Source organism: Sus scrofa, chromosome 14 (genome assembly GCF_000003025.6).
Source record: "Sus scrofa isolate TJ Tabasco breed Duroc chromosome 14, Sscrofa11.1, whole genome shotgun sequence".
Taxonomy (NCBI): Eukaryota; Metazoa; Chordata; class Mammalia; order Artiodactyla; family Suidae; genus Sus; species Sus scrofa.
In genome coordinates, this window is record NC_010456.5 from 34,292,143 (window position 1) to 34,319,275 (window position 27,133).

A 27,133-nucleotide genomic window follows, 5' to 3' on the forward strand; every position below is an offset into this window, starting at 1 on the left:
TCCGGATATCAAATCTATTTAACAATACAAATTCTCTGGAAAAACAACAACAGAAAAACAAGCCCTCAAAAATTAAAGTACATCCCAAGGAAAAAAAATTAAAGCGCTTGTTGGGGGGGGCTTTAAAGATGAAACCAAAAAGTATAGGACAACCTTACCACACAAATTTACTTGGCAATTTCTCCTATTAATAAAAAGGGGGGAATTCAAAATATGTTTAGATATTAAACATGTTAAAAAAAAAAAGCAGTTCTAATAGCACTAAATTAGTAAAAATGTATATCATCACCTTTTGCTAATTAACCCGTTTTAAAAGCTACAAGTCATCTCTGTTGGAAAAAATACTTTAAACAGCCTCAGAGAACAAGCCCCAAATGTCAAATTGACTTTATTACTAATGGAAATTCTGACCTGGGAATCCCTAAAATTAAGTTCTTAAAGCTTTACCTCTACTATTAAAGCCAGTGAACTAGAACCACCACTATTATGGAAAAAAGCAATTTCTTTGGAAGGTGGGTCAAAAAGTAGAGCAGGGAAGGGGTTGAATTAATTTAATTTTGTATCCTACTGGGAATCCTGATATTAATGTTTCATCCCCCCCCCCAAAAAAAATGAATACTGTGTTCCAACTACAAGACCTCCAAAAGTCCCATTCTAGATGGAAACCACTGTTAGGGGCTAATGGTCTCCTGTGTCAGGCAAAGGCTGGAGTGTTAAATCCCCAGACCAAGTGAGTAACCTCACTGGATTCATTCTAGCAGCCCTAGGTTAAAGCGAGGAGAGAAAAGGCAGTCCACTGGCACTATCAGTGAGTTATTTTAAAATCTCAGGTACTTTCACAGTATTTTCTAAGGAGGGTCATCAGTCCAAATTAAAATGTGAGGAACACTTAAGGCAGCACATAAAACGTCTTTCTTAAAAGCAGTATAAAATCAAGACGAAGGAAGATGCTTATCTTTCAAAATGAAATGCAGCTTGATAAGCATTCAGGCCAAGGTGGGAAGCCTGAAACACACTCATTTTGCTGAAGTCGTTTAAAACTCAATGAAACATGTTTTGCCAGAAATAACGTTGCACCAAAATACTCCACATCACTGGGAAGAGCAGAAAGCAATTCGGCTGACCCCTCGGCCACAGACCATGCCTGCTGAAAAAGGAGGAACGAAAGCCTCCAAGCTGATAAGGACACAGAAGTCAAACATCAAGAGCCTGGTGGGAAGTGGGCGGTCAGATCTGCAACAACGGGAGGCACCAGCCTGGACTCCCATAAACACCTTCCAAACCTAGGGGGAAGGGAGGGACCTGCCTTTCAACTGATGAATCATGAACTCTGACAGCTGAGGCCAGAGAAACACACAGAACACAGAAAAAAACAGTAGTCTCAACATTTAACAACAGAATAAGCATCTTTAAAGTCACTGAAAGTAAAATGTTCCCAGATACCTTATTTTAAAGATTTCTGCATTCACTGGGAGACAGTGAAATTCCTTTAAAATACTTGGGGGGTCTAACAGAGCCCACCTGACCCCTGCCTAAATTCTGAAACATCAGTAAGTGTGGATTCTTTCTTTAGGAAAACAAGAATTTTATTTTACTGCATTTTCACCCTCCAGACACATCTCCTAAAGTCTAGGGATTAAGCCTTAGCAGGAGGAAGATCAGAAGCAACGCAATGACAAAACACACATCATCTGAAATATCACATGGCTTTGAGACTCATAGATCCGTAAAAATGTTAGTGATAAATCTCATCATTTTTGAAGATGGTTCTTATGTGTGGGCTTGATCTTTAAAGGTTATTTGGTTTTCATTATTAGAAACATTTTTCATCCTATTTCGCTCCTCGGTGTGTTGGGCTGTCAGGGCCTGCCCTCTAGTGGTGCAGTGCTCTGATACGCAACTTTGGGATACAACGCAACTGGCTTTTTTGAAGAATGCCAAAGAATCTCCAAATGACAAGGGCAGAGGTCACTAAGTTCAGGTTTAGAGAGTGACAGCCTTCACCACCTACTGAGTTATTAACTACCCTTAACCTCACAGGTGGAACTGACTGGTTTCAGGCATGACTAGTCTCTGAGCATTTTTGCCAACTTCACAAGTACAACACTATAAGATTAGCAACTAACATGATGCTAGGGTTTTTCTCTAAGAAAGCTCAAAACATTCAAAATAGGAGTTCCCGTCATGGCACAGTGGAAACAAATCCGACTAGAAGCCATGAGGTTGCAGGTTCGATCCCTGGACTCACTCAGTGGGTTAAGGATCTAGTGTTGCCGTGAGCTGTGGTGTAGGTCGCAGACATGGCTTGGATCTGGTGTTGCTGTGGCTGTGGTGTAGGCCGGCGGCTACAGCTCCGATTAGACCCCTAGCTTGGGAACCTCCATATGCCGTGGGTGCGGCCTTAAAAGGACAAAAGACACACACACAAAAAAATTCAAAATAAGCATTACTCCAATTATGGAATTTGGCGTTAAATGAATATATTTAAACTGAAAAGATTATAAAACCATCATAAATGACAATTATAGCAACCATATGATAACCCAGAAAAATATTCCCCACATAGCCAAGTAGAAAGGCAGAACACAAAGACATGTCCTCCATGACTATACTTGAGCAAGGGTGTACCTGCCGGTGGACAATGAACAAAGGGATAAATCAGAATTTAAAGAGGTGTAAAAGGTGCCAGGGTCAGGTGACCTGACCCCTAGCAGAATCCTAGTTAGAGAAAATGTTTGTGGAAAGAGTAAATACATGAATATTTAAGGTTTTTCATATTGTTTTGTCATTTCCTTCCCAATGAAAGGGAAAGGTGGTGGTCTGAAGGTTTCAAGCTGTCTTCAGCCTAATCAGTTATGTTTTAGGATACAATTCCCCCTGCTATGTTTCCTGGAATACTCGTGCAGTAGGATGATGCATGTGAAAGGGTACCTGCATCAAATAAACAACACTGAATAACATCTTAGAAACTCACAGTGTACATTAGCAGCTCAGAGGACCCAAAGAGGGCTACAACATGAAACCTACTCATCCTAATGCACACAGCCAGCCCCCAAACTCACCTGCCCATAAAATCCTTTCTTCTTTAGAACACTTATTAGTATTAGCACACATCGGCACAGGTGAAGGGGAGGTAGAGGGGAACATAAACCCTGACCCCAGTTTATAAGGGCACCACAAAGATATAAGCCTGTAAATTCTAGTATGATGACAGCAGCATGGAGAAAGGGGGTGACTATCAGAACACATTTTGGGGAAACACTGCCTTCAAACACCTAACAGTATCTCTACAGTGGAAGGGATACAGATTCGATCCCCAGCCCAGCACAGAGGGTTAAGGATCCGGCATTGCTATAGCTGTGGCATAGGTCACAGTTCAGGCTCAGAATCAATCCCTGGCCTGGGGAATTCCATATGCTGCTGGGTGACCAAAACACCCCAAAAAATAACACACCAGGAATTCACATTGCGGCTCAGCAGGTTACAAATCCAACCAATATCCATGAGGATGTGGGTTTGACCCCTGGCCTTGCTCAGTGGGTTAAGGATCCAGTGTTTCCATGAGCTGTGCTGTAGGTCTCAGATGAGGCTTGGATCCCAAGTTGCTGTGGCTGTGGTGTAGGCTGGCAGTTGCAGCTCCAATTTGACCCCTATACTGGGAACTTCCATATGCTGTGGGTACAGTCCTGAAAAGCAAAATAAAAAACGAAAAACCCCACACCATCTAACAAGTAGTATTAACCCAAGACTCTTGATGTGCTTTTTTTTTTGGACACGTCCCTAGCATGCAGAACTTCCCAGGCCAGGGGTCCAACTCGAGCCACAGCAATGACCAGAGCCACAGCAGTGACAGTGCCAGATCTGCCGGTGAACCCTGAGCCACCAGAGAATCCCCTGATACACTTCTAAGTGTTAATCCACCCTGAGTATTCTATTAGTTCAGCAGCAGTCAGGCTCCAAAATAACTATAGAGGAGCCCCAGCCCTCTTCCCAAATGGTTCTTCTGAGAGTCTAACCAGTCATCTGGGTTTATCCGTAACATACCATCTTTTATCATAGTACAATTTGCCATCTTCTATCCGGGCTTCAAATCTCTGAGCTGGAGACTCTGCAGGTGTGGCAGGTAAGTGTTCAGGAGAGGATGGGGATGCTGGAGGAACCAAAGAGATATTTCAATGACTTAGCATCTAACGAGCATGTGGTCCACCAGCTAAGGTACTTAAAACTGAAATGCCATTAAAAAGGTGGTAATAATCGTGATTATCACGGCCTTAACAGTTATAATAAGTGAGAATTCAACAGAATTCATGTACATCACATCTAACTTCATCCTCAGACCAACCTCATGAGGATGGCGAGGCAAAGATGAACTTCACTTCACAGAGAAGCCCGAGGCTCGGGCAGGCTCAGGGATCTGCCCAAGGCCGCTCAGAGGAGGACTAAATATCACTGACCATCAGAAGCTCCAATGGCCAAGAATGAGAAAAAGCTCTTAAAATTCATAAAAATGACATCATTTCCAGAAACGTTATCACAAGGCACAGCAGGTTATTGGGTACATATAGTCAAGCTAACAGTACTAACAGCTACAGTGGTTCAAATCACCTAAACTCACACACTTACTCACAAAAACCCCTCCCCACCAGGCCTTCAGAAACTCAGGACCTCTCTGTGGACCACGGCGGCTCTCAGGAAGAAATTATTGAGAGTGAGAAGAATCTTGTTTTCCTTCCCAAGACTTGGCAAGTATAGGGCTGTGTGAGTAATCACAGTGCTTAAAACAAACAAAAAATGCCTTGTCAGTTCAGAATTCTATTTTGTAGCCTAGCAAGGACTCTGAAGCGCTGCTCTAAAGGGGAACTATCTGCTCAATGGGCCGGCTCTGTAGGCGGGGACTGGGAGCGGCCGGCTCCCTTACCAGAACCAGGCTGCGAAAGGTCACTGATCAGCATACCCAGTACTAAGCACCACAGACTAACACTGAAAAATCCTTCAGCATTTTCAGATATGGATTTGTACTTAAAACTGATGGCTGATGTCTACACAGAAGGAAATAATAAAATGTTCCTTTTACAATAAATCTTAAGGAAAAGACAAAAATAACTACATGTAAGGTCTAAAAAAAAAAACAGGGGAGGGTGCATTTTAGGTTTCCTCCAGTTTTCATGATGCCCGCTCCTAGCCAAACAATGAACATTGTATTTTTGAAAGTTGTAGTAACTCCCTGTCAAGTATTCGCATGCTTTCCCAACAACATGACAGGAAGATTGCACAAATGCCAGTAACATTGTGCACTTACCTGGTCTCTTGGGTGACTTCAGCTGTAGGGAGAACAACGAAAAAATCTTAGAGAACATCATTTCAGGCGCAACTTAAGTGTCAGGTTTATCAAAGTGATTTCACAAGTAACATGTGAATTAAGCAGAAAACTGTATCAAGCCTAAGCTTTCAAATAAACAAAAAAAAAAAAATCCAACTGTACCTTATTTAACGTTCTCAGATCTTCCATGATCTGTTCATCTGTTAACAAATAGTTTAGCTGGGGTGTTGAGAGTTAAGGGAATGTGTCTGAAAAGGATGGTTTCCAAACAAAGAGACAGCAACAGGATGGTGCCAGCATTTGAGACTCTACAAAGAGAGTGTTCGATGATGTTTCTGCAGTTTACCTCCTGGAGCTTTTTGCTCCTCCTACTACGTGCCCTGGAGTGGAGTACGTAACAGAATTCACAGCCCCACCTTACAAACCTCTCTGGTAAGAAGGGGAAAAGAGATTCCCTAGGAGACCACAGAAACTGTGAGCACGGGACACAGAAGGACACGTCACCCTCAACTGATGAAATGCTTTTGTTCCAAAGATCTGACAATGTCCACACATGTACAGGATTAATCTTGCCTAGCAACTCAAATTCTCAGCTGTGACAATGAAGGCACCTGAAAGCCCTTTCCTTGCAGCAGACAAAACAATGAAGCCACCATGTACAAATGGCTATTTATTATGGCCTCGAGAGGATGGAAACAATACTTCTCCCCATGTGGCCCCTGCCCATTCTCCTGTGTATGATTAAAGGGGCTTCTAGATGTCTGACTCAAGTGCCTTTTGCTTCAATTAAAGCACAGTTTGCAATCCACTGTTTTGGAGACAGAGCTAACTGAAGTATACAGAAGGCAGATATGACTATCCTCATTTTACAGGTGGAAAAACCTAAGGTACATGAACTATCCACCTGCCCCTAAATCTCTGAGTGGGTGTTAAAACCAGCACAGCAGAGTTCCCATCTGGCTCAGTGGTTAACGAATCCGACTAGGAACCATGAGGTTGCAAGTTTGATCCTTGGCCTCACTCAGTGGGTTAAGGATCCCGTGTTGCTGTGCCTCTGGTGTAGGCCGGCAGCTACAACTCTGATTCAACCCCTAGCCTGGGAATCTCTATATGCCACGGGTTCAGCCCTAAAAAAGACAAAAAAAAAAAAAAAAAAAAGGCACAGGGTCCCTCTCCAAATACCTGCTCTCTAGATCCCTCCCACTGGAGGCAGTAACAGTTGGGGACCCCAATCATAAAAGAGCCACCCCCCATCTCGTGGGTAAAGAGATGTGCTTTCCAACCAAACATGACCATTTCTGCAGGACAGTGGCCATGTACCTTCTATCAACCAGAAAAGCCTAGGAGTCAAGAGTCTTAGGGGAAAAGTGATTAAGGCTTGATGCAAATGGATATCTGGAGCAGGCTTTCTCCTCTTGTCTGGGATGGGGACAGGATCATTCGGTCGCCTCCGCAACTTTCTGGTCATGATGGGTTTCACCTCCATTGAATCTGTGGCAAGAAAGGAATGGGTCAATCTATCCAAGTCAGTAAGATTTGTAGTGTAAGAATATCCGCCCCTCGTGGCCCAGCAGGTTAAGGGTCCAGCGTTGTCGCTGCAGCAGCTCAGGTCGCTGCTGTGGCTCAGGTTTGATCCCTGGCCCGGGAACTTCCACATGCCACAGGCACAGCCCCTCCATCTCACAAAAAAAAAAAAAAAAAAAAAGAAAAAAAAAAAATCAGCCCTATATCCACTCTATCGGAACTGTTTTACGTGGAGGCCTGGTCCACCTGTGGCCTGGATGGGACTTCAGAGCAGGTCTCTGCTCAGGAGATGGACAACCCTCTCAGAAACACAGCCTGGCCCTGGCCCTGTAGGCTCCCATTGCAGCCTGACATCTTTCTGGCCCCCTGGGAACCAGGTCTTTTCCTCCTCCCTCAAATCAAGAGGCCACAGTGTAGTAGGTTCTTGGGATCAGAGGGAACCTTTGTGTTGTCTCAGTCCCGCAGAAAGTGGGTGCACCAAAGCCCATTGGCACTAAAAGGGCTCTGTGAGAGGCCACTGGTCTCAGTCCCAACATTCACACATGAGATTTACAAACCTGGGCTCCTTTCCTTTCATTTTGTAGCCTTCTGAATCCACCTAACTCTGCTGACTTATAGCAGGAAGGCTCCCAACAAAGGCCTCCTCCCCTCCTCCTTGCTGCTCTCCACAGGCTGACACTGTCACCTCCAAATCTCTCCTCTCCCAGGCGCTCCCACACAGACCACTCCTACTCTCCCCATCTGCCTCCTTGGGGTCCTTTCTGCTGGCCTATTCCTTAAGCTGGTGATCACAGGGTCCAGTCAGTTCTCAGCCTGTATCCCAGTAAATCTCATATCACCAGTCAGGCCTACTCAGCCTGCTTCACAGCTACAACACCACCCACTCTTCTCAGGTTTCCAGTGAACTCACTTCTCCCCTGGGTATCAGGATATCACATCCATGCATCCATCTCAGCCAGGACCCACTCTGTCTTCCCTCACCCTCATGTTCAGATTCACCAAAGAATGGCAGTCCCACCTCTTAACTACCTCCTAACTCCATCCCCTCATCATCCCCTTGCCTCATAGGGATTCTTACAGTACTTTTATCCAAAACACTACTTCAGTGGAAGGAAGGCACCCTGAAGAAGAGACAAATCAGACCCTTTTGCACATCACTCCTCTTATTAAATATTTCAATGGTTCACCACTTGCTACAAGATAAAGGCCACATCTCATCTCTGGCCTTCCTCCTTGACTTATACACAGCCTTTATAGACTGTTCTCTCTGCCCAGCCTCTTCTTTTCTGCCCAGCAAACTCCCACACAACCTCTGTTGAGAGCCAGCTCCATGGAATAAGGTCACAGTCCTAGAAACAGAGTCAAAAGACATTTCTGCATGTTGCTCTTAAGAAGAGAAATGGGCAGGAGTTCCCACTGTGGCACAGTGGTTAACGAATCCGACCAGAAACCATGAGGTTGAGGGTTGGATCCCTGGCCTTGCTCAGTGGGTTAAGGATCCAGCATTGCTGTGAGCTGTGGTGTAGGTCACGGATGTGGCTGAGATCCTGCTTTGCTGTGGCTGTGGCATAGGCCAGTGGCTACAGCTCCAATTAGACCCCTAGCCTGGGAACCTCCATATGCCGTGGGAGTGGCCCTAGAAAAGGCAAAAAGACGAGGAAAAAAAAAAAAAAAAAAAAGAGAAATGGGCTATTTCTCTCCAGAAGCAACAGGCTGGCAAGCACAGTTTAATAATGTGAGTCTCCTGGGAGTTTGACCAGGAGGAGTCCCGAGGGGCTCAATCTGGTGCACTGATGGCAGACAGACTCCCAGAACCAACACTCTGGCCTTGGAGTGTGGACAGGCTGAGGCAGGCACCAAGCAGGAAATCAGCTTTCCTCTCAGACCCATGCACCAAGCACAGAACACCTCTAACTGGCTTTAACCGGAAAGCCCCTCTGACCCAGAGGCCTCTTTGTAGGTTTGCTTCCCTTGGATACAATCTGCAAAACCTAACTGAACATCCCACAATTAAGTCAGAAGCAGGGAAGCGTTTGTGACAGAAACGCCAGGCAAGCAATGAGACGAGGCACACACACATATGCCTCCAAACCATAGCGCCTATGTGGCCTTGACGAGTGTAAACCCCACTCTCTATTCTCCAGGCGGAGCGGGCAGAGACAGACCTAACAAAGGAGCAGGCAGCCGTGGGCCTGCAGCTATGAAATGGGAGTGCAGGAGTTCCCATCGTGGCTCAGTGGAAACGAATCTGACTAGGAACCATGAGGTTGTGGGTTTGATCTCTGGCCTTGCTCAGTGGGGTAAGGATCCGGCGTTGCCATGAGTTATGATGTAGGTCGAAGACATGGCTCAGGTCTTGCGTTGCTGTGGCTGTGGCAGAGGCTGGTGGCTGTAGCTCCAATTCAACCCCTAGCCTGGGAACCTCCATATGCCTCAGGTGCAGCCCTAATAAGACGAAGAAAAAAAAAAAAAAAAGAAAAGAAATGGGAGTGTAGTGGGTGGGTGCTGCAGGGGGATATGGGTGCTCACCAGTGTTTATAGCACAGTCCCTACAAGAGAAGATCCTGATATCATTATTTACCCACAATTAACATGCAATTACTAGCTGGCCTATGGTTGTGTATTTCTCAAGGCGAGTCATTCATTCCCACAGCCCACTGCCTGCAGTGTACAACTGCAGTAACAGCTTCATTTGAACATACTTTCACCAGGAAAACAAAGCCATACTTGTTTAGTTACTGAAAGACCAAAAAAAAAAAAAAAAAAATTTTTTTAAGAACGGCAGTGATTCAGAGGAGCACCCTTCTTTAAAGAAAAAGAAGATGACAGAAAAGCCCAGACAGAGTCAACACTAGCAGAAGGGCAATCACCCCCACAGGAGGGGCAGTGCAACATTGGGGTGGACTGTAGGCCTGGAGCAAACCCTGGCACACCCCTCTCTAACGGCAACAACACAAACTGAAGCCGCATGGTGACCACAAATGGGGGTGGGAGATAAAAATCAAGGTCAAATCAGAGTTCCCTTGTGGTGCAGTAGGTTAAGGACCCGGCGTTGTCACTCCTGTGGCTCTGGTTACTTTTGTGGCAAGAATTTCATCCTTGGCCCAGAAACTTCTACATGCCATGGAGGCAGCCTAAATAAATAAATAAGTAAATAAATAAATAAATCGAGCTCAGGTCTTCGGTGGCCAAACCAGGGCCGGAATGAAGGGACCAACCTCCATCAGGCCAAAGCTGCCCCAAGGCAGGGGTAGCAGTTCAAGAACGAACCGATTAAGTCCCCTCCACACCCTGGGTCCCGAAAGGGCAGCATCAGGAAAGAACATCGTGGGGACAAGCCAGCTCCACCCCTCTTCGTTCTCCCTCCCCCGCTACTCACCTGGGGCCTCTTCTCCCCCCACTAACAAGGTTGCCTGCTCGCTGGCATCTATTCCACACTGTGTGAAACTGCTCCCGTATCACTACAACTGCAGATGCCTTTTAAAATTTTACAATCAGTGGAAACAAGCTGGACACATCTTTTCCTTCATTCGGGAGAACTGGCTCTCTAAACCACCTTTCACTGGGGAAAGCTTGGAAACTTTGTCAGTCTTGGCTTAAGCTTCTCGTCAGCCTCTTACAGCCCTTTGTTTTTCAAGAGATCTTCATGTTGAACCCGAAAAGGAGAGCTTAAGAAATAACGTTCCCAGACAGAGCCAGGCCACACTGAGACTGGGCATCAACCCACAAAGGTGAAATAAGTCACTCATTGAGGGGAGGGAAATGGGCCTTTAAGCCAAGTTCACAGCAGCACCATCTGTGGAAACGCTCATTACCCTTCCAGCTCCAGCGCCTCCTCCTCCACACTCCATCATTACCTTGGCAGTGCTTTCCACACCAAGGGTACCAAACGGCTTGAGGAAGGACATTGGTACCTTTAACGCCCATGGCTAGCTTTAAGCACGTCTGTAATCTATTTTACGTGTCACAAGCGACTTCCCCACAGTTATCTGTCTTTTCTGCCCTGGCAGGCTTGGCCTCTCAAGTCACTGAGGACGCCTCCTGTTTCTGTTAAGGTTCCGGCTGTAAAACTGCCTGGCCAAACAATGTCTATCGCTTGTCAATAACCAGGATGTCAAATGACAGGTGAGGTGACTGCAGCCTTCCTTGCAGATGGAAAGGGAACAGCTATAAACTGACAATATTTCCCACCGGCCTAATGAAGGCTCAGAGCATCTGGTGGCTCTAGCAGAGAGCGATGAGGCATCCATGCCAGCCAGAGCCACTGTCAGAGAAGACGGTGTACAGGTCAGAAAACAGGCAGGCCAACTGGTACTGGATAAGGTACCACTGCACTTGCCATTTAAATAAAAAGACATTTCAACAAAAACAAGACGGGCTGTTCTGAAGATGCTATTTCAGCATCCTTTCTCACCAAACCACATTTCTGAGCCCTGTCAGTGGCCTTCAAGGAATTCATTCCTTCTGCCATGACTTTTTAAATTTTTTTATAATGATTTTTATTTTTCCATTATACCTGGTTTACAGTGTTCTGTCAATTTTCTACCTCACACCAGTCAGAATGGCCATCATTATAAGTCCACAAATAACAAATGCTGGAGGGGGTATGGAGAAAAGGGAACTCTCCTGTACTTTTGGTGGGAATACAGATTGGTACAACCACTATGGAAAACAGTATGGAGGTACCTTAGAAAACTACATATAGAATACCATATGACCTAGCAATCCCACTCCTGGGCATATATCCGACAAAACTTTCCTTGAAAAAGACATGTGCACCCACATGTTCATTGAAGCACTATTCACAATAGCCAAGACATGGAAACAACCCAAATGTCCATCGACAGATGACTAGATTAAGAATATGTGGTATGTATACAATGGAATACTACTCAGCCATAAAAAAGAAAAAATAATGCTGTTTGCAGCAACATGGATGGAACTAGAGACTCTCATGCTAAGTGAGGCAAGTCAGAAAGAAAAAGACAAATACCACATGATATCACTTATATCCGGAATCTAATATATGGCACAAATGAACCTTTCCACAGAAAAGAAAATCATGGACATGGAGAACAGGCTTGTGGTTGCTGAGGGGGACGGAATGGGATGGATTGGGAATCTGGGGTTAATAGATGCCATGACTTTCAATGTGCTGGTTATCAGAGGAGAGATTTTTCAAGAGTCAGACTCCTACTTTAGACACAACCACATGATCAACAGTGTATAATGGGGACCAGAGCTAGAGGTCTATGTCAGCTGAAGGACCACACTGTCACAGCACCAGAAACAGAGGGGACATACAGCTCTTAACTGTTAGTTTTAGCTTCAAAGTCAGCCTTAAGGGCATATATAACAACAGGTATTTAGAGACCCCCTACAAAAATCAGACAGCCTTAACACCTTCTGAACAAGACTGTAAGAGTTCAATTTTGGGGTGCACAGAAGGCAGGACACTTACATATCCAAGTGGCAAACTCACTACTAACATGCCTTGCAATATTTGCTGATGAAAATTTTGCCAAGTTCTAAAATAGCTAGTTCCTGGAGTTCCCGTTGTGGCTTAGTGGTTAACGAATTTGACTAGGAACCATGAGGTTGCAGGTTTGGTCCCTGGCCTTGCTCAGTGGGTTAAGGATCTGGCGTTGCCGTGAGCTGTGGTGTAGGTCACAGATGCGGCTCAGATCCCGCGTTGCTCTGGCTCTGCCGTAGGCTGGCAGCTACAGCTCTGATTAGACCCCTAGCCTGGGAACCTCCATATGCCATGGGAGTGGCCCAAGAAATGGCAAAAAGACAAAAAAAATAAATAAAAAAAATAAAATAAAATAGCTAGTTCCAGCCAACTCCTGGCCTGTATCCTTCTAGGAGTCATCAGTCTACATATGGCAAGAGAGGAGTCACCCCACGCTGCTTCTCCCTTAATCCTGCCTACACCCTGCTGAGTTCCCCCACGCAGATGACTAAATCCTAGAAGACCTGGGAGGGACTAGCTCTGAGTCTAATGCAACTTTACTACCTTTACAAGAGAACAGCTGAACTTAGCTACTCCAGCTGAATTGCTACCAACCCTTTCTGAGATGTTCACAGTAACACCTGGGGCAAACGGATCTAAGAGCAAAGATGATACAGCCAAAGCCTCTGTTCTCAGATCTAGGTCAAAGGAAGACAATGCCTTTTCTGTAACGAAGGCAGACTGAAACAGACAAGAAGATTTCCCGCCACCAAAGAGGAACTTGTGAACATAACCAAGACAGGAATGGTGGCCAACCCAGGAATTACATTAAATACTGCAGAAGCCCGAGGCTGCAGTCACTATTAAAGGTCTACCATTTAACTTGCCCAACACCTGCTCTAGACAGGGCCCTGTCCTAGTCTCTCATACTTCCAACCACAGACAGATATGATCAGCTTCATTTTATAGAGGGGGAAATAGGCTTGGAGAGGTTAAGTGGCTTGATTAAAGTCACACAGCCAATGCTAGACAGAGCTAGAACTCTGACCACCACTACAAAGCCTACCCTCTTTACAGCTTATTTGCTCTGATAAAGAACCAAGATGTCTGGAGTTCCCTTCGTGGCTCAGTGGTTAATGAATCCAACTAGGAACCATGAGGTTTCGGGTTGGATTCCTGGCCTTGCTCAGTGGGTTAAGGATCTGGCACTGCCGTGAGCTGTGGTGTAGGTTGCAGACATGGCTCGGATCTGGTGTTGGCCAGCAGCAACAGCTCCGACTGGACCCCTAGCCTGGAAACCTTCATAGGGTGCGGTCCTAGAAAATACGCACATACACAAAAAGAACCAAGATGTCAGACAGGAGTCAGCACTGGGGCCCCGCTTTCCCCCCTAGGGTCTCCCAAGACCCTGACCTGTGGTGCCTTCTTACCTCCAGTCAGTTCCATAGTTAGCTTTTCATTTTCGATCATCTTCTTCTTTTCTTCTAGCTCAGCGATCAGGTTCTCCTTCAGCTCAACCTTCTTGTCTTCAAATTCTTTCACTGCTGCCTTCTTTTCTTTGATATAATTTCTCTCCACTTGTTCAGTCTGAGCAAAAGAAAAACACAGGCTAGGGCTACAAGACCCTGGCAGCCAGGACTCCAACCCAAAGTCTGGCTCTGGGCTCAGGCGCAAGGAAAATACTGAAATTATACCAAGCAAAATTCAGACATACACCCAAGCGGTTTCAACGTGAGATTTGGGCCAACAAGAAAGCAGTCAGCGGTGAGTACCCCTGAGTCCCCTGTAATAAGCAGAGGCCTCCCAACCAACAAGACACATGGATGGAATCTCTGAACTGAGACCAAATGTCCTTCCATCAAAAAGAACAATGACAGAGGCTTCCAGCAGGGGCTTCCCGACTATCTACGTGGTGATGGAAGGAAAGGCTACCAGATGGGGAGAGCAAGAGCCCAGTGTGAGAAGGAGTCTGCAAACCCAGAAGATCCATGGTACTTACTTCCAGCTGGAGGAAGAGCTCTGAAAGAGACAGAACAGGCAATTAGATTCGCTAGGCTGTGCCACCTTTCTAGACAGTAATGTTAAGACTCATTTAGAAGTAGTAATTGCTTTCTGAAAGCATGGTGATGCAGAGTAAACGTTTCCAAAAGTGAAGTGTTGACACACACGAAGGGGAATGGTGCAGGAAGCACATGTGTCTTGTTAAAATGTGGCCCTGGGAGGTTAAGGATCCAGCGTTGCCATGAGTTATGGTGTAGCTTACAGTGGTGGTTTGGATCCCAAGTCGCTGTCACTGTGGTGTAGGCTGGCAGCTGCAGCTCTGATTTGACCCCTAGCCTGGCAACCTCCATATGCAGTGGGTGTAGCCCTGAAAAAAAAAAACCTTGGAGTTCCCGTCGTGGTGCAGTGGTTAACGAATCCGACTAGGAACCATGAGGTTGCAGGTTCGATCCCTGCCCTTGCTCGGTGGGTTAAGGATCCAGCGTTGCCGTGAGCTGTGGTGTAGGTCGCTCGGATCCCGAGTTGCTGCGGCTCTGGCGTAGGCTGGCGGCTACAGGTCTGATTAGACCCCTAGCCTGGGAACCTCCATATGCCACGGGAGCGGCCCAAGAAATGGCAAAAATACAAAAAAAAACAAAAACAAAACTTGGTCCTGGATAGAACCTGCTCTGGGAGTTCTGCCCAAGGGCAAAATCCAAGTAGCAGGAAACAAACTACCCTGGCAAATCAAAGTCAAAGTCAGCCCCTCCTTCAATCAATCCAATCAGTCCACACCCTGGTAGGACAGACCAGGAGGAAATAATGCAATTACTCCAAAAACAAGCAATATAGATGCTCTTAAAGCCCTGTGCATGGGCCTCCATGTAGTGAGGAAGGACATCCCCTGAGAATTCAAGGGGCAGCGTCCCCAGCCCTCCCAGGGCTCTGCTCTCAGGTTGCCATGCCTCTGCTCACACTTGTGCCTCCAGCCTCTGGTCTCCGAATGCAACTCCAGACCACAAACACTGTTGGTGGAGCAACAACCCCAGTGGATGCTGCTTCCGTTTTACCATAGCCCCAACCCTGTGGATCCATCCTCCACAAGAGAAAACACATGCAGAGTAACACACAAAACGCTCAGTTTTAGGAACTGGAGATGAAGAATCCGGACGTCCGTTAACAACTGTTGAAGGAGACAATTACCTGAGGAAAGGGACAGCCGCTCATGACTTCCTACACCACAGACACCCTCAAATCAGTGGCTCAGGGAAGCGTGGGGCACCCAGCCCAACACATGCACTCCCACAGCTGCTTCAGACTCTGCCCGAATGAATGGACCAGACAGGTGATGATGTCTGTGCCAGTCCAGGAATCACACCTGCACCAGCCAGTCAAGTGACAGCACTCAGAGCTGGTGGTGTTGTTCAAAGCAGCGGGACACCAGGCACAATAAAAGTAGGCGGCTTAGCGCTGCACGGAATGTGCTTTTGAAAGCTCGAGGTGTGACCAATTCAGGAGCCCTTCCGCATTTTTACCTGGGGGGAGGCGCAGGGGGGATGTTTATAAGAGAACATGGAGGACGGGACTGAGAGAATTATGAAAAATAGCAACATTCACCCTGCAGTTCTCGCTTAAGGGAAATGGCTCACATCAGATTTTTCCCTTACTTACATTTTAGAGCAAGTCCATGAGGTGTCAGCATTGCCCTCCACAGATGGGCAACCAAACAGCTGCTTAAAGACCTAAGCCCGAAGGGGATGGGAGGTAGACCTCAAGCTGGGCCTTAGCCCCACAGCAGCACCTCGTTTCCCTGCTAACAGGGACCTGCAGGAAGAGGGCTGGGGCTTTTAAAGACGTCCCCACCAGATGCCTCGGGATCTGAGGGCGGAACCATAGGGGCTACAGCCTCCACTTCCCCCGCACCCCCACATCCTACTGCTCCTTTTCTGTGTGCTGGTGGACACAGACTTACTCACTGAGGGAGACAAAGGAGGGGTCCGTCCACAGAAAGCTGGAGTCAAGGGACCAGAAAAAGAGGACAGTGGCCTGAGGGGTGGAACCCAGACCTCCTTTTAAACCCAGCCAGGGTCACCACTGTGGGAACAAGCACCAAGCTGGCCCCTAATGCACTGGCCAGTGAGGAGCTTCAAAATCCTCCATGTACAGGGAGTTCCTGTTGTGGCTCAGCAGTGACAAACCCAATTAGTATCCATGAGGACTTGGGTTTGACCCCTGGCCTCACTCAGTGGGTTAAGGATCCAGCATTGCCATGAGCTGTGGTGTAGGTCGCCGAAGAGGGTCGCATCTGGCGTGGCTATGGCTGTGGTGCAGGCTGGCAGCTGCGGTTCTGATTTGACCCCTAGCCTGGGAACTTCCATGTGCCGTGGGTCGGTCATCAAAAAAACTTACAGAAGGTTTCCCTCAAGTACAGGAACCTGTGTTCAAACATTTTATTTCAACAGCCATCCCATCTTACTTCTTCTGTGACTCTAACTCATAACATTCCTGAACTTGGCACGTTTGGCCATCTTCTAACAATTAAAGAGCAAGTCCCCAAGGAAGTCAAGGGCAACATGTTACCCTGCTTCATGTCACTCACATAGCAGACATGGGAGTGCATGGTCAACACACATATGCTGAAGGAAGAGTCACTCTGCACAGCAGCCCCAATGCATCCCCTTCTTCTCAGATGCTTACAGCTCAACTCCTGAGGGGAGAAACATGAGGATGCACTTTCTTCCCAGAGCCCAGAAGAAGCAAACTCAAAGCAAGAGGGAGACAGCCAACCATCTGTCACATCAGCTCCTCTGAGCATCCAGAAGCCAGCCTGGCAGACAAAGGAAAACCATGCCCTAGCTGTCCCGTTGCCTCCACCACAGCTCTGATGACAGGCCACTCATGGGTAAAGAAGTTTTATACAGGAGTCTCTCTTCCCCAAAACTGGCCCCACCATGGGATACTGGGACACATTTTGGAGAACAGCTCTCCTAGCCATGTTATGTTGAAGTCCGTGATCAGCAAGAGGAAGAACACCTGACGGATTTATTTCCAGCTGAGATGGAGCCTTACCTGCATTCCGTATCCTCTCCTTGTACTGCTGATCGAGCTTCTTCATTCTCTTCTGATATTCCTGTAATGTACCTGATTGGAGATTTACAAAATAGTTACAATGAAGATCAAACTGCTCTCCCTTTGGGTTCCTAAAATTATTTTCTAGCCCCAACACTGAATGCTCTGGTAACAGAGTAAAACACACGGGAAGGTACCGGTGACCAGAGCTAACCAGTGGCTGTCAGTCTCTCCAGCAAGTCAGGAGTAGAGGGAATGGCCACCCTTGGGGTTCTGTCACTCGCTGCTACAGTCCCAGTTAGCAAGCCACCCCTCTCTCCCTCAGTGAGGTTCAGATCAATGCCATACAGAACTTTCTCTGCAATGGTAGAAATGGTCTCTACTGCCCTGTCCAATAATGACAGCCTCGAGTCAGTCACACGTGGCTGTTGAGAACTGGAAATGGGACCAGTGCAGGCAAGGAACTGAATTATTAATCTTAAACAGCCACACGAAGCTGGTAACAATACTGGACAACTTAGCACAGACTTACCATATCTCTACTATTTCATGGCTCTTCCCTAAAGCAGGTAATTAAGGAGGGTCCCAATGCGTGTGGGAAGTGTTTTCTGATCATAATGTTTCGGTGGGATAAATGAATGGCATTTTTTTCAAAATCCCTCACTCAACCACACCAAGCCTACCTTAAAGACCTGCTGGGGTAGAATGTATTTCTTTCTCTGTCAATACTTCCATTAACAAGAAAATAATGGCACAGTGGTTTCTAGTTCTAGATCTGCAGAAGGCCCTAACTGAGATTTCCAACAAGTCTCAAAACTGCCGCTTCAATGGCAGCTAAAATCAACCAGACCGAATTTTATTTTTTTGGTCACAACCATGGCATGTTGGAAGTTCCCAGGCTGGGGATGGACCCTGCGCCACAGTAGTGACAACACTTAATCCTTAACAGCTAGGCCACTAGGACCTCCCAGACCAAATTTCATTCATTCATTTATTTTTAAGGGCTGAATCCATGACATATGGGAAGTTCCCAGCTAGGGGCAGAATTGGAGCTGTAGCTGCCGGCCTACGCCACAGCCACCGCAATGCCAGAACTGAGCTGTGCCTGCGACCTACACCACAGCTCTCAGCCACTCCAGATCCTTAACCCACCCAGCGAGGCCAAACCCCCGTCCTCATGGATACTAGTCAGGTTTGTTACCACTGTACCATAATGGGAACTCCACAGACCAAATTTTAAATCTATCTTGCTGAGAAGTGAAATACACAAATTTCTAAAGGTGTGTTTAGAAGTAAATCTAGAAAGGAAGGATTAAATCACACACCAACCTTCCTGCAGTTGTTGCAACTGTCTCTTGAGAGAAGCCAACTTATCCTGATACATCCTGTAAAAAGAGGAAAGCCACACTGAGAGACAAAGACAACCACTCCCCAATCCCACAATAATCTACACAGAGGAATTATCTGGTTTTTATGCAAATATCATTAATATCCTTTAGGGAAAGAGAAAACTGAAGTCTGCTGGTGGTTTAAAATGTGCCCGCATGTAAGGATAACCTGACCCCCTTGCTGTACAGTGGGAAAATAAAAAAAAAAAAAATAATAAAAATAAAAAAATAAAATGTGCCCGCAGCTTGGGGTTTCCCTTGTGGTCTAGTGGTTAGGACTCAGTACTTTCACCACTGCAGCCCATGTTCAATCTCTGGTCTAGGAACTGAGATCCCATACGAAGCTGCTGCATGCCATAGCCAAAAAAAAAAAAAAAGGTTTTTTAGTTAAAAACAAAAATTAGGAGTTCCCATGATGGCTCAGCAGAAACAAAACTGACTAGCATCCATGAGGATGCAGGTTTGATCCCTGGCCTCACTCAGTGGGTTAAGGATCTCGCATTGCTATGAGCTGTGGCATAGGTTGCAGATGCAGCTCGGATCTGGCGTTGCTATGGCTGTGGTGTAGGTCTGCAGCTGCAGCTCCGATTCTACCCCTAGCCTGGGAACCTCCATATGCCACAGGTATGGCCCTAAAAAAAATTAAAATTTAAGAAGTAAAAATATGAACACAGCTAAAGGGATCAAAAAAGGATAGGATTCTATGCTCTTGAACTGTACTCCAGTTTTGTAAATTCTTCTGTGTTAGAAAATTAGCCTAAAATCTACAAAGATGGAGTCCCCATTGCGGTTCAGTGGTAACAAACCTGACTAGTATCCATAAGGACATGGGTTCAATCCCTGGCCTCGCTCAGTGGGTTAAGGATCTGGCATTGCCGTGAGCTGTGGTACAGGTTGCAGATGTGGCTCAGATCTGGTGTTGCTATGGCTGTAGTGTAGGCCGGCAGCTGCAGTTCTGATTCTACCCCGAGCCTGGGAACTTCCATATGCTACAGGTGTGGCCCAAAAAAGACAAAAAAATTTAAAAAAAATAAAACCTACAAAGGTGAAGACACATAGATTTTAATAAATGATATAAACAATGATATAAACAAAGTTAAGCAAGAACACACAAGGAAAAACTGAAAGCTTGATGCTCTTCCGGATTTACAAGTGTAAGTAACATACACAGAAAATGCTGCAAAGGCAGGAGCTCTAGTTGTGGCCCAGCGCTAATGAACCTGACTAGTATCCATGAGGACGTGGGTTTGATCCCTGGCTTCACTCAATGGATTTGAGATCTGGTGTTGCCGTGAGCTGCAGTGTAGGTTGCAGATGCAACTCGGATCTCCCTTGCTGTGGCTGTGGGGTAGGCCGGCAGCTGTAGCTCCAATTTGACCCGTAGCCTGAGGGGAACCTACATATGTCATGGGTGCAGCCCTACCAAAAAAAAAGAAAGAAAGAAAAAGAAAAAGCAGAAAAGGCACTAAGCAGCCTTCCTATCGACCCTACAATGTGATTTTAAGTTCCAAAGGAGTAAGGTTATGCCTTCAGTGTATTTTTCTATACACATAACCTAAGTGTATATGCACGAAATTAATAAACCTTCATGTCATTTTATGACACACTGCTCTTTCATGATCAGATATATGAGCAATTCAGTAACAAAAGTTAAAATGCAGGATTTATTTGCAGGCCCAGCAGGCTAAAGACACAAAACACACACAAAGCAAAAGAACCTGGCACATCCCCCATCCCCCACAGTAAACAGAGTATAGGCAATTACACACCCTGGTAGGTCCGTCTAAATGGGGGAATTCCACATGTAAATCGCATTTCAGCAGTATTTTTGTTTCCACCTGAAAAATACACCCCCTTTTCCCAGTGAAAGAAACAAGACCTGCAACCTGAAAGAACATTGTCCAATAGGAAGAGGCACAATAGGATTTTGGCTCCTATTTTGCAGTAAGGGCTGCAAACAAACCATCTCTCTGTTGGGTGAATGAGCGGGGCAGAATCTGAGAATTACATGGAATTACAAGAAGTAAACAACAATGACATCCAGATTTGAGGAATATGTGAATATGTATGTGAAAATACATCTCAAATGGGCCCAAGGTAAGGCAGTAAGAAGCCCGAAGAGACTGAAAATAAAAAAATAAAAATAAAAAGCTAGCACAGGAATTCCCTCTGTGGCAGAACAGGATTGGCGCCATGTTGGGAATGCTGGGACATGGGTTTGATCCCCAGCCTGGCACAGCGAGTTAAAGATCTGGTGTTGCTGTAACTATAGCTTAGGTTGAGACTGTGGCTGGGATCTGATCCCTGGCCCCAGAACTTCAAATGCTAGAGGATGGCAAAAAAAAAAAAAAAAAAAAAGCCAGCAGTTTCAGGGAGGAAGCTGTGAGAAAAATCACATCACCCATTAAGGCAATCCTCCACATGGCATTGGTCAGATTTGGCCAAGCTACCCTTCAGGTTCGAAAGCTTGAAGATGGCAGAGTCCAGAAGAGAATCACAAAACATTTGCATATGAGGAAAACACTCTACTAGGAAAGGAATGTGGACTGGCTGGTTTAAAAGTAAAGAAAGGGAGTTCCTGCTGTGGCGCAGTGGTTAACGAATCCGACTAGGAACCATGAGGTTGCGGGTTCGGTCCCTGCCCTTGCTCAGTGGGTTAACGATCCGGCGTTGCCGTGAGCTGTGGTGTAGGTTGCAGACGCGGCTCGGATCCCGCGTTGCTGTGGCTCTGGCGTAGGCCGGTGGCTACAGCTCCGATTAGACCCTTAGTCTGGGAAACTCCATATGCCGCGGGAGCAGCCCAAGAAATAGCAACAACAACAACAACAAAAGACAAAAAGACAAAAAAAAAAGATCCTCAAAATATATCCCACCAATACTTATCAGATCTAGGTTGTCCTTCAAGTTTCCGGAAAGAGGGAGTGGTGGCCACAGCTCCGTGTGGCCAGGTGTGGACGCAGAACAAGTGGACAGCACACTGGGGCAGGAGCTAGTATCCCTACTTTCCAATCCTGGTCTCCCTGAGCTCTCCAGGCAGCACTTAGCACACCATCCAGCCCATAGTCAGTGCTGGGAGGGCAAAGGTGGAGGTGGGGGCACACTCATCTGAGAAGCAACAGAGCTATGAAACACCATTTTTCCTCTGAGCACTGGCTTTCACTTTTTTTTTTTTTTAGGGCCACATCTGTGGCACATGGAGGTTCCCATGCGCTAGGGGCTGAACCAGAGCTGTAGCCTCCAGCCTACACCACAGCTCACAGCAATGCCAGATCCTTAACCCACTGAGCGAGGCCAGGATCAAACCTGAGTCCTCATGGACGCTAGTCTGGTTAGTTAACTGCTGAGCACAACAGGAACTCCTTACATTTTTTTTTTTTTTTTTTTTTAAGGGAAATGGTTGTCTCCTGTTACCCCTGGGATCATTTCCCTCCCAGGTTCTTTCTAGCCTACCTTCAAAAGATTCTTATCACAGGAAGACTGATTAAATGCGACAAATTTCAAGGGGAGAAACTACACACATACACATGGTCTCTGGAAACACTATGTGACAACAGTTCACACAAGGTCACTATTAAAGAGGCCCTGTTAATACAACATTTAACTCAACTATATTTCAATTTAAAAAAATGAAAATTAGGAGTTCCCGTTGTGGCTCAGTGGTTAACAAATCCGACTAGGAACCATGAGGTTGCGGGTTCGATCCCTGGCCTTGCTCGGCGTTGCTGTGGCTCTGGTGTAGGTTGGTGGCTACAGCTCCGATTTGACGCCAAGCCTGGGAACCTCCATATGCCGAGGGAGCGGCCCAAGAAATGGCCAAAAAAAAAATAAAATAAATAAAAATTAAAATTAAAACTTAAAAAACAAAAAAAAAGTGTCCTTGTCAATCCTGTGTTCCAAAGAAGAAATGTAAATATCATACTCACTGTTCCTTCATTTCTACATAGTCTTCCTCATCATGCTTTGCCAGGTCAGTTTCACTAGCATCCTCAGTGTCTAAGTAAAATTATAGAAGAAAAGTTTGTTACAATCATAATTCATAGAGTTGGTATCACCTGACAAGAGACATTTCATAAACTTCTATAAAATGAGTTTCTTCTCAATGCAGGCCTGGATGAAGACATCAGTGAAAAACATTACATCCAGTTACTTCAGAAAAAAACGCCATTTCCAACTTATACACAGCCAAATTTAAAGAGGATGCCTTTATCTGAAGTTCAGCCAGAAAACAGGGGGCATCAGACACAGCTGGTCATGGTCAAGGCTGCTCCTTGGGCAGAAACATCACTGGCAGTTCAGGAAAAGGAGATGTGGTATTAAGACTGGAAAACTACAGGCAGCAAGCCGTGTGCTCTACTCCAAAACAACCTACTATGTACATTCTCTACTGGTATATGCCCAGTCTGAACCCCTAGAAGATTTTACATCATATGTACAAAGGAAAATGGGAACCAACTAAATGAACTCCAATAACCAAAATATTTTCAAAGAGAGAAGGAATGAGATAAGAAGATCAGACACTGCTTCAGAATACTCTAAACATTATTTTTATAATAAGCAAATGGCTGGAGTGTCGACATAATTTCAAAAGCCCTACTTGGGGTGGGAGGGTAAGGGATCAAATTTTGCCTGGCTACTCCACCTTGTGGGCATTAAAAACAGTACAAGTGATTCACAGCCAAAATCTCTAGTAAAACCTTGTCTTCTTAGTTTAACCACATTGTAATTAATTCCTTCAACTTTGTATCTCCACATACAGTTGCCTTTTTTTAAAAAGGCTGTTGCAGATCCAATCCTCCACCTACCCTTTTCTCTCCCTACAGTGAAGAAGCCATCACTGAGCTGATGTGCACCAGCCACAGTACTTGGCACTTGGGGAAGAGAGATGAATAAAACATGCTCCAGATTCCAGACAGCTGGTCTAAGCTTTTGCTCCAAGGCCTATTTTGTGCCAGAATATTTCACCCACATGTTGGTCTCTCTTTATCTTTCTTTCTTCTCTCTTGTCCTTTTATGTTTCTTCCCCTTTCTCCTACTGCAGCCAACTCCTTCCTCAACTCCTCAAAAAGTGTTCCTCACACATGCCAAACTATAAAGCCCAGTTTGAAAAGCCAGGCTCTGAGAGTCAGTAAAACTAAGGTAAAGAGTTTGGAACTGAAAACACCACCTGAGCCATCACCAAGCAAATCTCTATCTCCTGCCCCCTGTACGGGTTTCCCCAATGGTGAAGACACCTGAGTATTTACCCAGGACTAGGTCAAGTGCTCTATGCCTGTATCTCATTTAATAATCGCACCAGGAAGTCAGCCCCATTGCAGTTGGGGAAACTGAAGCTCAGAAGCCTAAGTAAATTGTCTAATATCACTACGCTGGGTTCAGTGAGCCAAATTTAGACCTAATTCGATCTGGCTGATTCCAGGTTTCCTTCTCTGAACCCACCTGTACCGCACTAACCCAAGAAGGGCTGACTTAGGCATTTCCGGACGGCGGCAGCGGGGAGGGGAGGGGGGTGCACCCTGGGAACCAAGGAAGCCAAACTGGGCTTTACTCTGATCCTCTCAGGAACTAAAAAGAGTACACTCAGTTCATCCAATCAATGACTTTGTCCTTAAAACCAGTTTAGACCTAAGGTTCAGAGACAGTTGGGAGAAGAGGAGCAGAATCTTAAAGGGGCCTACAACTCTGACAACAGTTCCTTACGGCCCTTCTCGGCAAAACTGTATATACAAGTCCTCAAAGCTTCCCCTTCCCTGGGACCTGTCGCAGTAACTTCCGGGACCCGCTCTCCTCCCAGCTGCCCCTACAGGCGCCCCCAAGCCCCAGAGGTGGCCCCGCCCCCCCCGGGCAGCCCCACCCCCTCGCACTGCCGCCCACCCCGGCCCTGGGTAGCCCATCCAACGGGCTGGGTCCTACCTTCGTCGGACTCGCGGCCCCGGCAGCTGCGCTCGTCGTCCTCGGCGCTCTCCAGCTCTTCGTCCTCCTCAGGGTAGTACTCCGGAGCCGGCGGCGCTCCAGCCGGGGCTGGAGCCAGCAGTCCCGCAGCACTCATGTCGACTCTACCCGCAGTCGAGCGTGCCAGCTGGGGACCGCGGTCACCCGCCCTGCGGACTCCACGTCTGCCCAGCAGCGCCCGAGGGAGCCGCCGACCCGTAGAGCGGGAGCCGCGGCGACCCCTTCGCTGTCTTCGCCAAACTCCGCCCCTCGCGCCTGCTCCGGGCAACGGGGGCCTCGCGCCAGCGGCGACTTCCGGGTCGCGACCTGCCCGAGGACCGCCTGATTCCGCCATCCTAGAGGGAATGGAAAGGCAGATGAACATCCCCTTCGCCTTAGCCCCATCTCCTTCATTGCCGTCTTAAAAATCCTCCACGGGTGGGGGGAGGGGCGGAGACAGGCTCTCTGGGGTTAGGCAAATCCTTGGCCAGGCCCCACCGCGGCTAGGACCCCGAAGCTCAGCGGCCACTTCCGGAAATAGCCGCCAGGCGGCGCCTGGAGCCAAATCTAAAGAGGTGATCTTTAGGGACTTTGGAAAGCAGAGACTAAAGGGCTCTTTGCAGGTGGAGGTGGTCTCAAATTTAAACAGGTGAACAACATGAACCATCCAGGAAACCTTAACAGAGTTTGCGTGCTCAACCCAAGAAAAAGAGCCTGGCTCCTCGCCTGTCTAATTGGAGCTTTACTAAGAACTTAAATAAAGAAGATACTAAATTCCCCTTGGGGCGCAGCGGAAACGAATGCGAATCCGACTAGAGAACCGTGAAGTTGTGCGTTCGATTCCTGGCCTCGCTCCGTGGGTTAAGGATCCTGTATTGCTGTGGTGTAGGCCGCAGATGCAGTTTTCATCCCGAGTTGTGCCATAGGTCAGCAGCTGTAACTCTGATTCAACCGCTATCTTGGGAACCACCATATGCTGAGGGTGTGGCCCTAAAAAGCAAAAAAAAATAAAATAAAATTTAAAAAGATGTTAGTATTCCATCCTGGGGTCAGCAAAACCCAGTATTTTCCCAGTCAATGGGCATCCCTTCTGTTTGTACAGGTTGGTTCACTACGATGTTCTCCTGATTTTACAGATGAGAAAAGAGCTACCTCTTGTCTTAAAAACAAAAAATGGTATTGTACAAGGCTACCTTGTGTCTAACTCTCAGACCCAGGCCCTCTACAGTACAGCTGCCTCATATTTCTTAGAATATGAATTTTTTTTAAAAGGTAGCTTTCCCCAATGCAATAATTTGCTAACTCAACTCTCAGTTGAGCAAGTGGAGTATTTGCCTGCAGAAAGTTAATTAGGCTAAGACAGGAAGGTGCTTGCTGGTAATTTAGAAAACAAGCGCGTTGAATATCTGCATGAATCAGTTTATCTGATTACCTCTGAGTAGGAGACACTTGCTTAGTGAAAAAATTAAGGATGTCTCTTGTCTATTTGGGTGTAGCAAGAAAAGCGATAGAAGGGCCCAGAGATGTTTAATGGTTTGTCCAAAGTAACCCCACTCCTTACTATGCTGCGCCCAAATCTCCATACAAAAAGTATCTTAAAAAATTACTGGATTTCCCGTCATGGCGCAGTGGTTAACGAATCCAACTAGGAACCATGAGGTTGCAGGTTCGATCCCTGGCCTCTCTCAGTGGGTTAAGGATCCAGCATTGCCATGAGCTGTGGTCTAGGTTGCAGATGCGGCTCAGATCCCGCGTTGCTGTGGCTTTGGCGTAGGCCGGCAGCTACAGCTCCGATTAGACCCCTAGCCTGGGAACCTCCATATGCCGCAGGAAGCGGCCCTAGAAAAGGCAAAAAGGCAAAAAGACAAAAAAAAAAAAAAAAAAAAAAAAAAAAAAAAGAATTCCTGCTGTGGCAAAACAGGATCAGCTCCATCTCTGTAGTGCTGGGATGCAGGTTCAATCCCCAGCTCAGCATAGTAGATGAAGGCTCTGGTGTTGCTTGCAGCACACGTTGCAACTGCAGCTGGGATCTGATCGCCAGCCAGGGAACTCTCACATGCCCTGGGGAGGCCAAAAAAAGGGGGAAAAAAAATTAACTTGCAGTAAAGTTGAACACAGATGTAAAAGCCAGGATGTAACCCAATATTCTCACTCTCAGATGCTTTGTGACCAAAAGTACCTCTGAATTGGCCCCCACAGAGTCTTCTCACTGTGAAAAAATTTATTCTCATCACATTTACTTATTTATTTGCTTTTTAGGGCCACGCCCATGGTATATGGAGGTTCCCAGGCTAAGGGTTGAATCAGAGGTGTAGTAGCCGCTGGCCTACGCCACAGCCACTGCAACACAGGATCCGAGCTGAGATTGCAACCTACACTACACCTCACAGCAACACTGGATCCTTAACCCCACACTGAGCAAGGTCAGGGATTGAACCTGTGTCCTCATGGATGTTAAGTTCGTTAACCACT

The 27,133-nt window shown here is 46.5% G+C and overlaps 1 protein-coding gene across 3 annotated transcripts in view; it reads right to left on the bottom strand.

Moving 5' to 3' along the window:
• Positions 1-24,950, bottom strand: part of SUDS3 (SDS3 homolog, SIN3A corepressor complex component) — a 75,873-nt gene extending 50,923 nt beyond the window's left edge. For 2 of the 3 annotated variants that reach the window (XM_021071893.1, XM_021071895.1), the window contains exons 1-10: positions 24,644-24,950; positions 22,657-22,726; positions 18,675-18,730; positions 17,346-17,417; positions 14,296-14,315; positions 13,727-13,883; positions 6,716-6,811; positions 5,483-5,544; positions 5,300-5,321; positions 4,045-4,150 (exon numbers count right to left, since the gene is read on the bottom strand). In XM_021071893.1, coding sequence (XP_020927552.1) covers positions 4,045-4,150; positions 5,300-5,321; positions 5,483-5,544; positions 6,716-6,811; positions 13,727-13,883; positions 14,296-14,315; positions 17,346-17,417; positions 18,675-18,730; positions 22,657-22,726; positions 24,644-24,779 — 797 coding nt within the window. In that variant the 5' untranslated portion in view covers positions 24,780-24,950. 3 annotated transcript variants of the gene reach the window in all.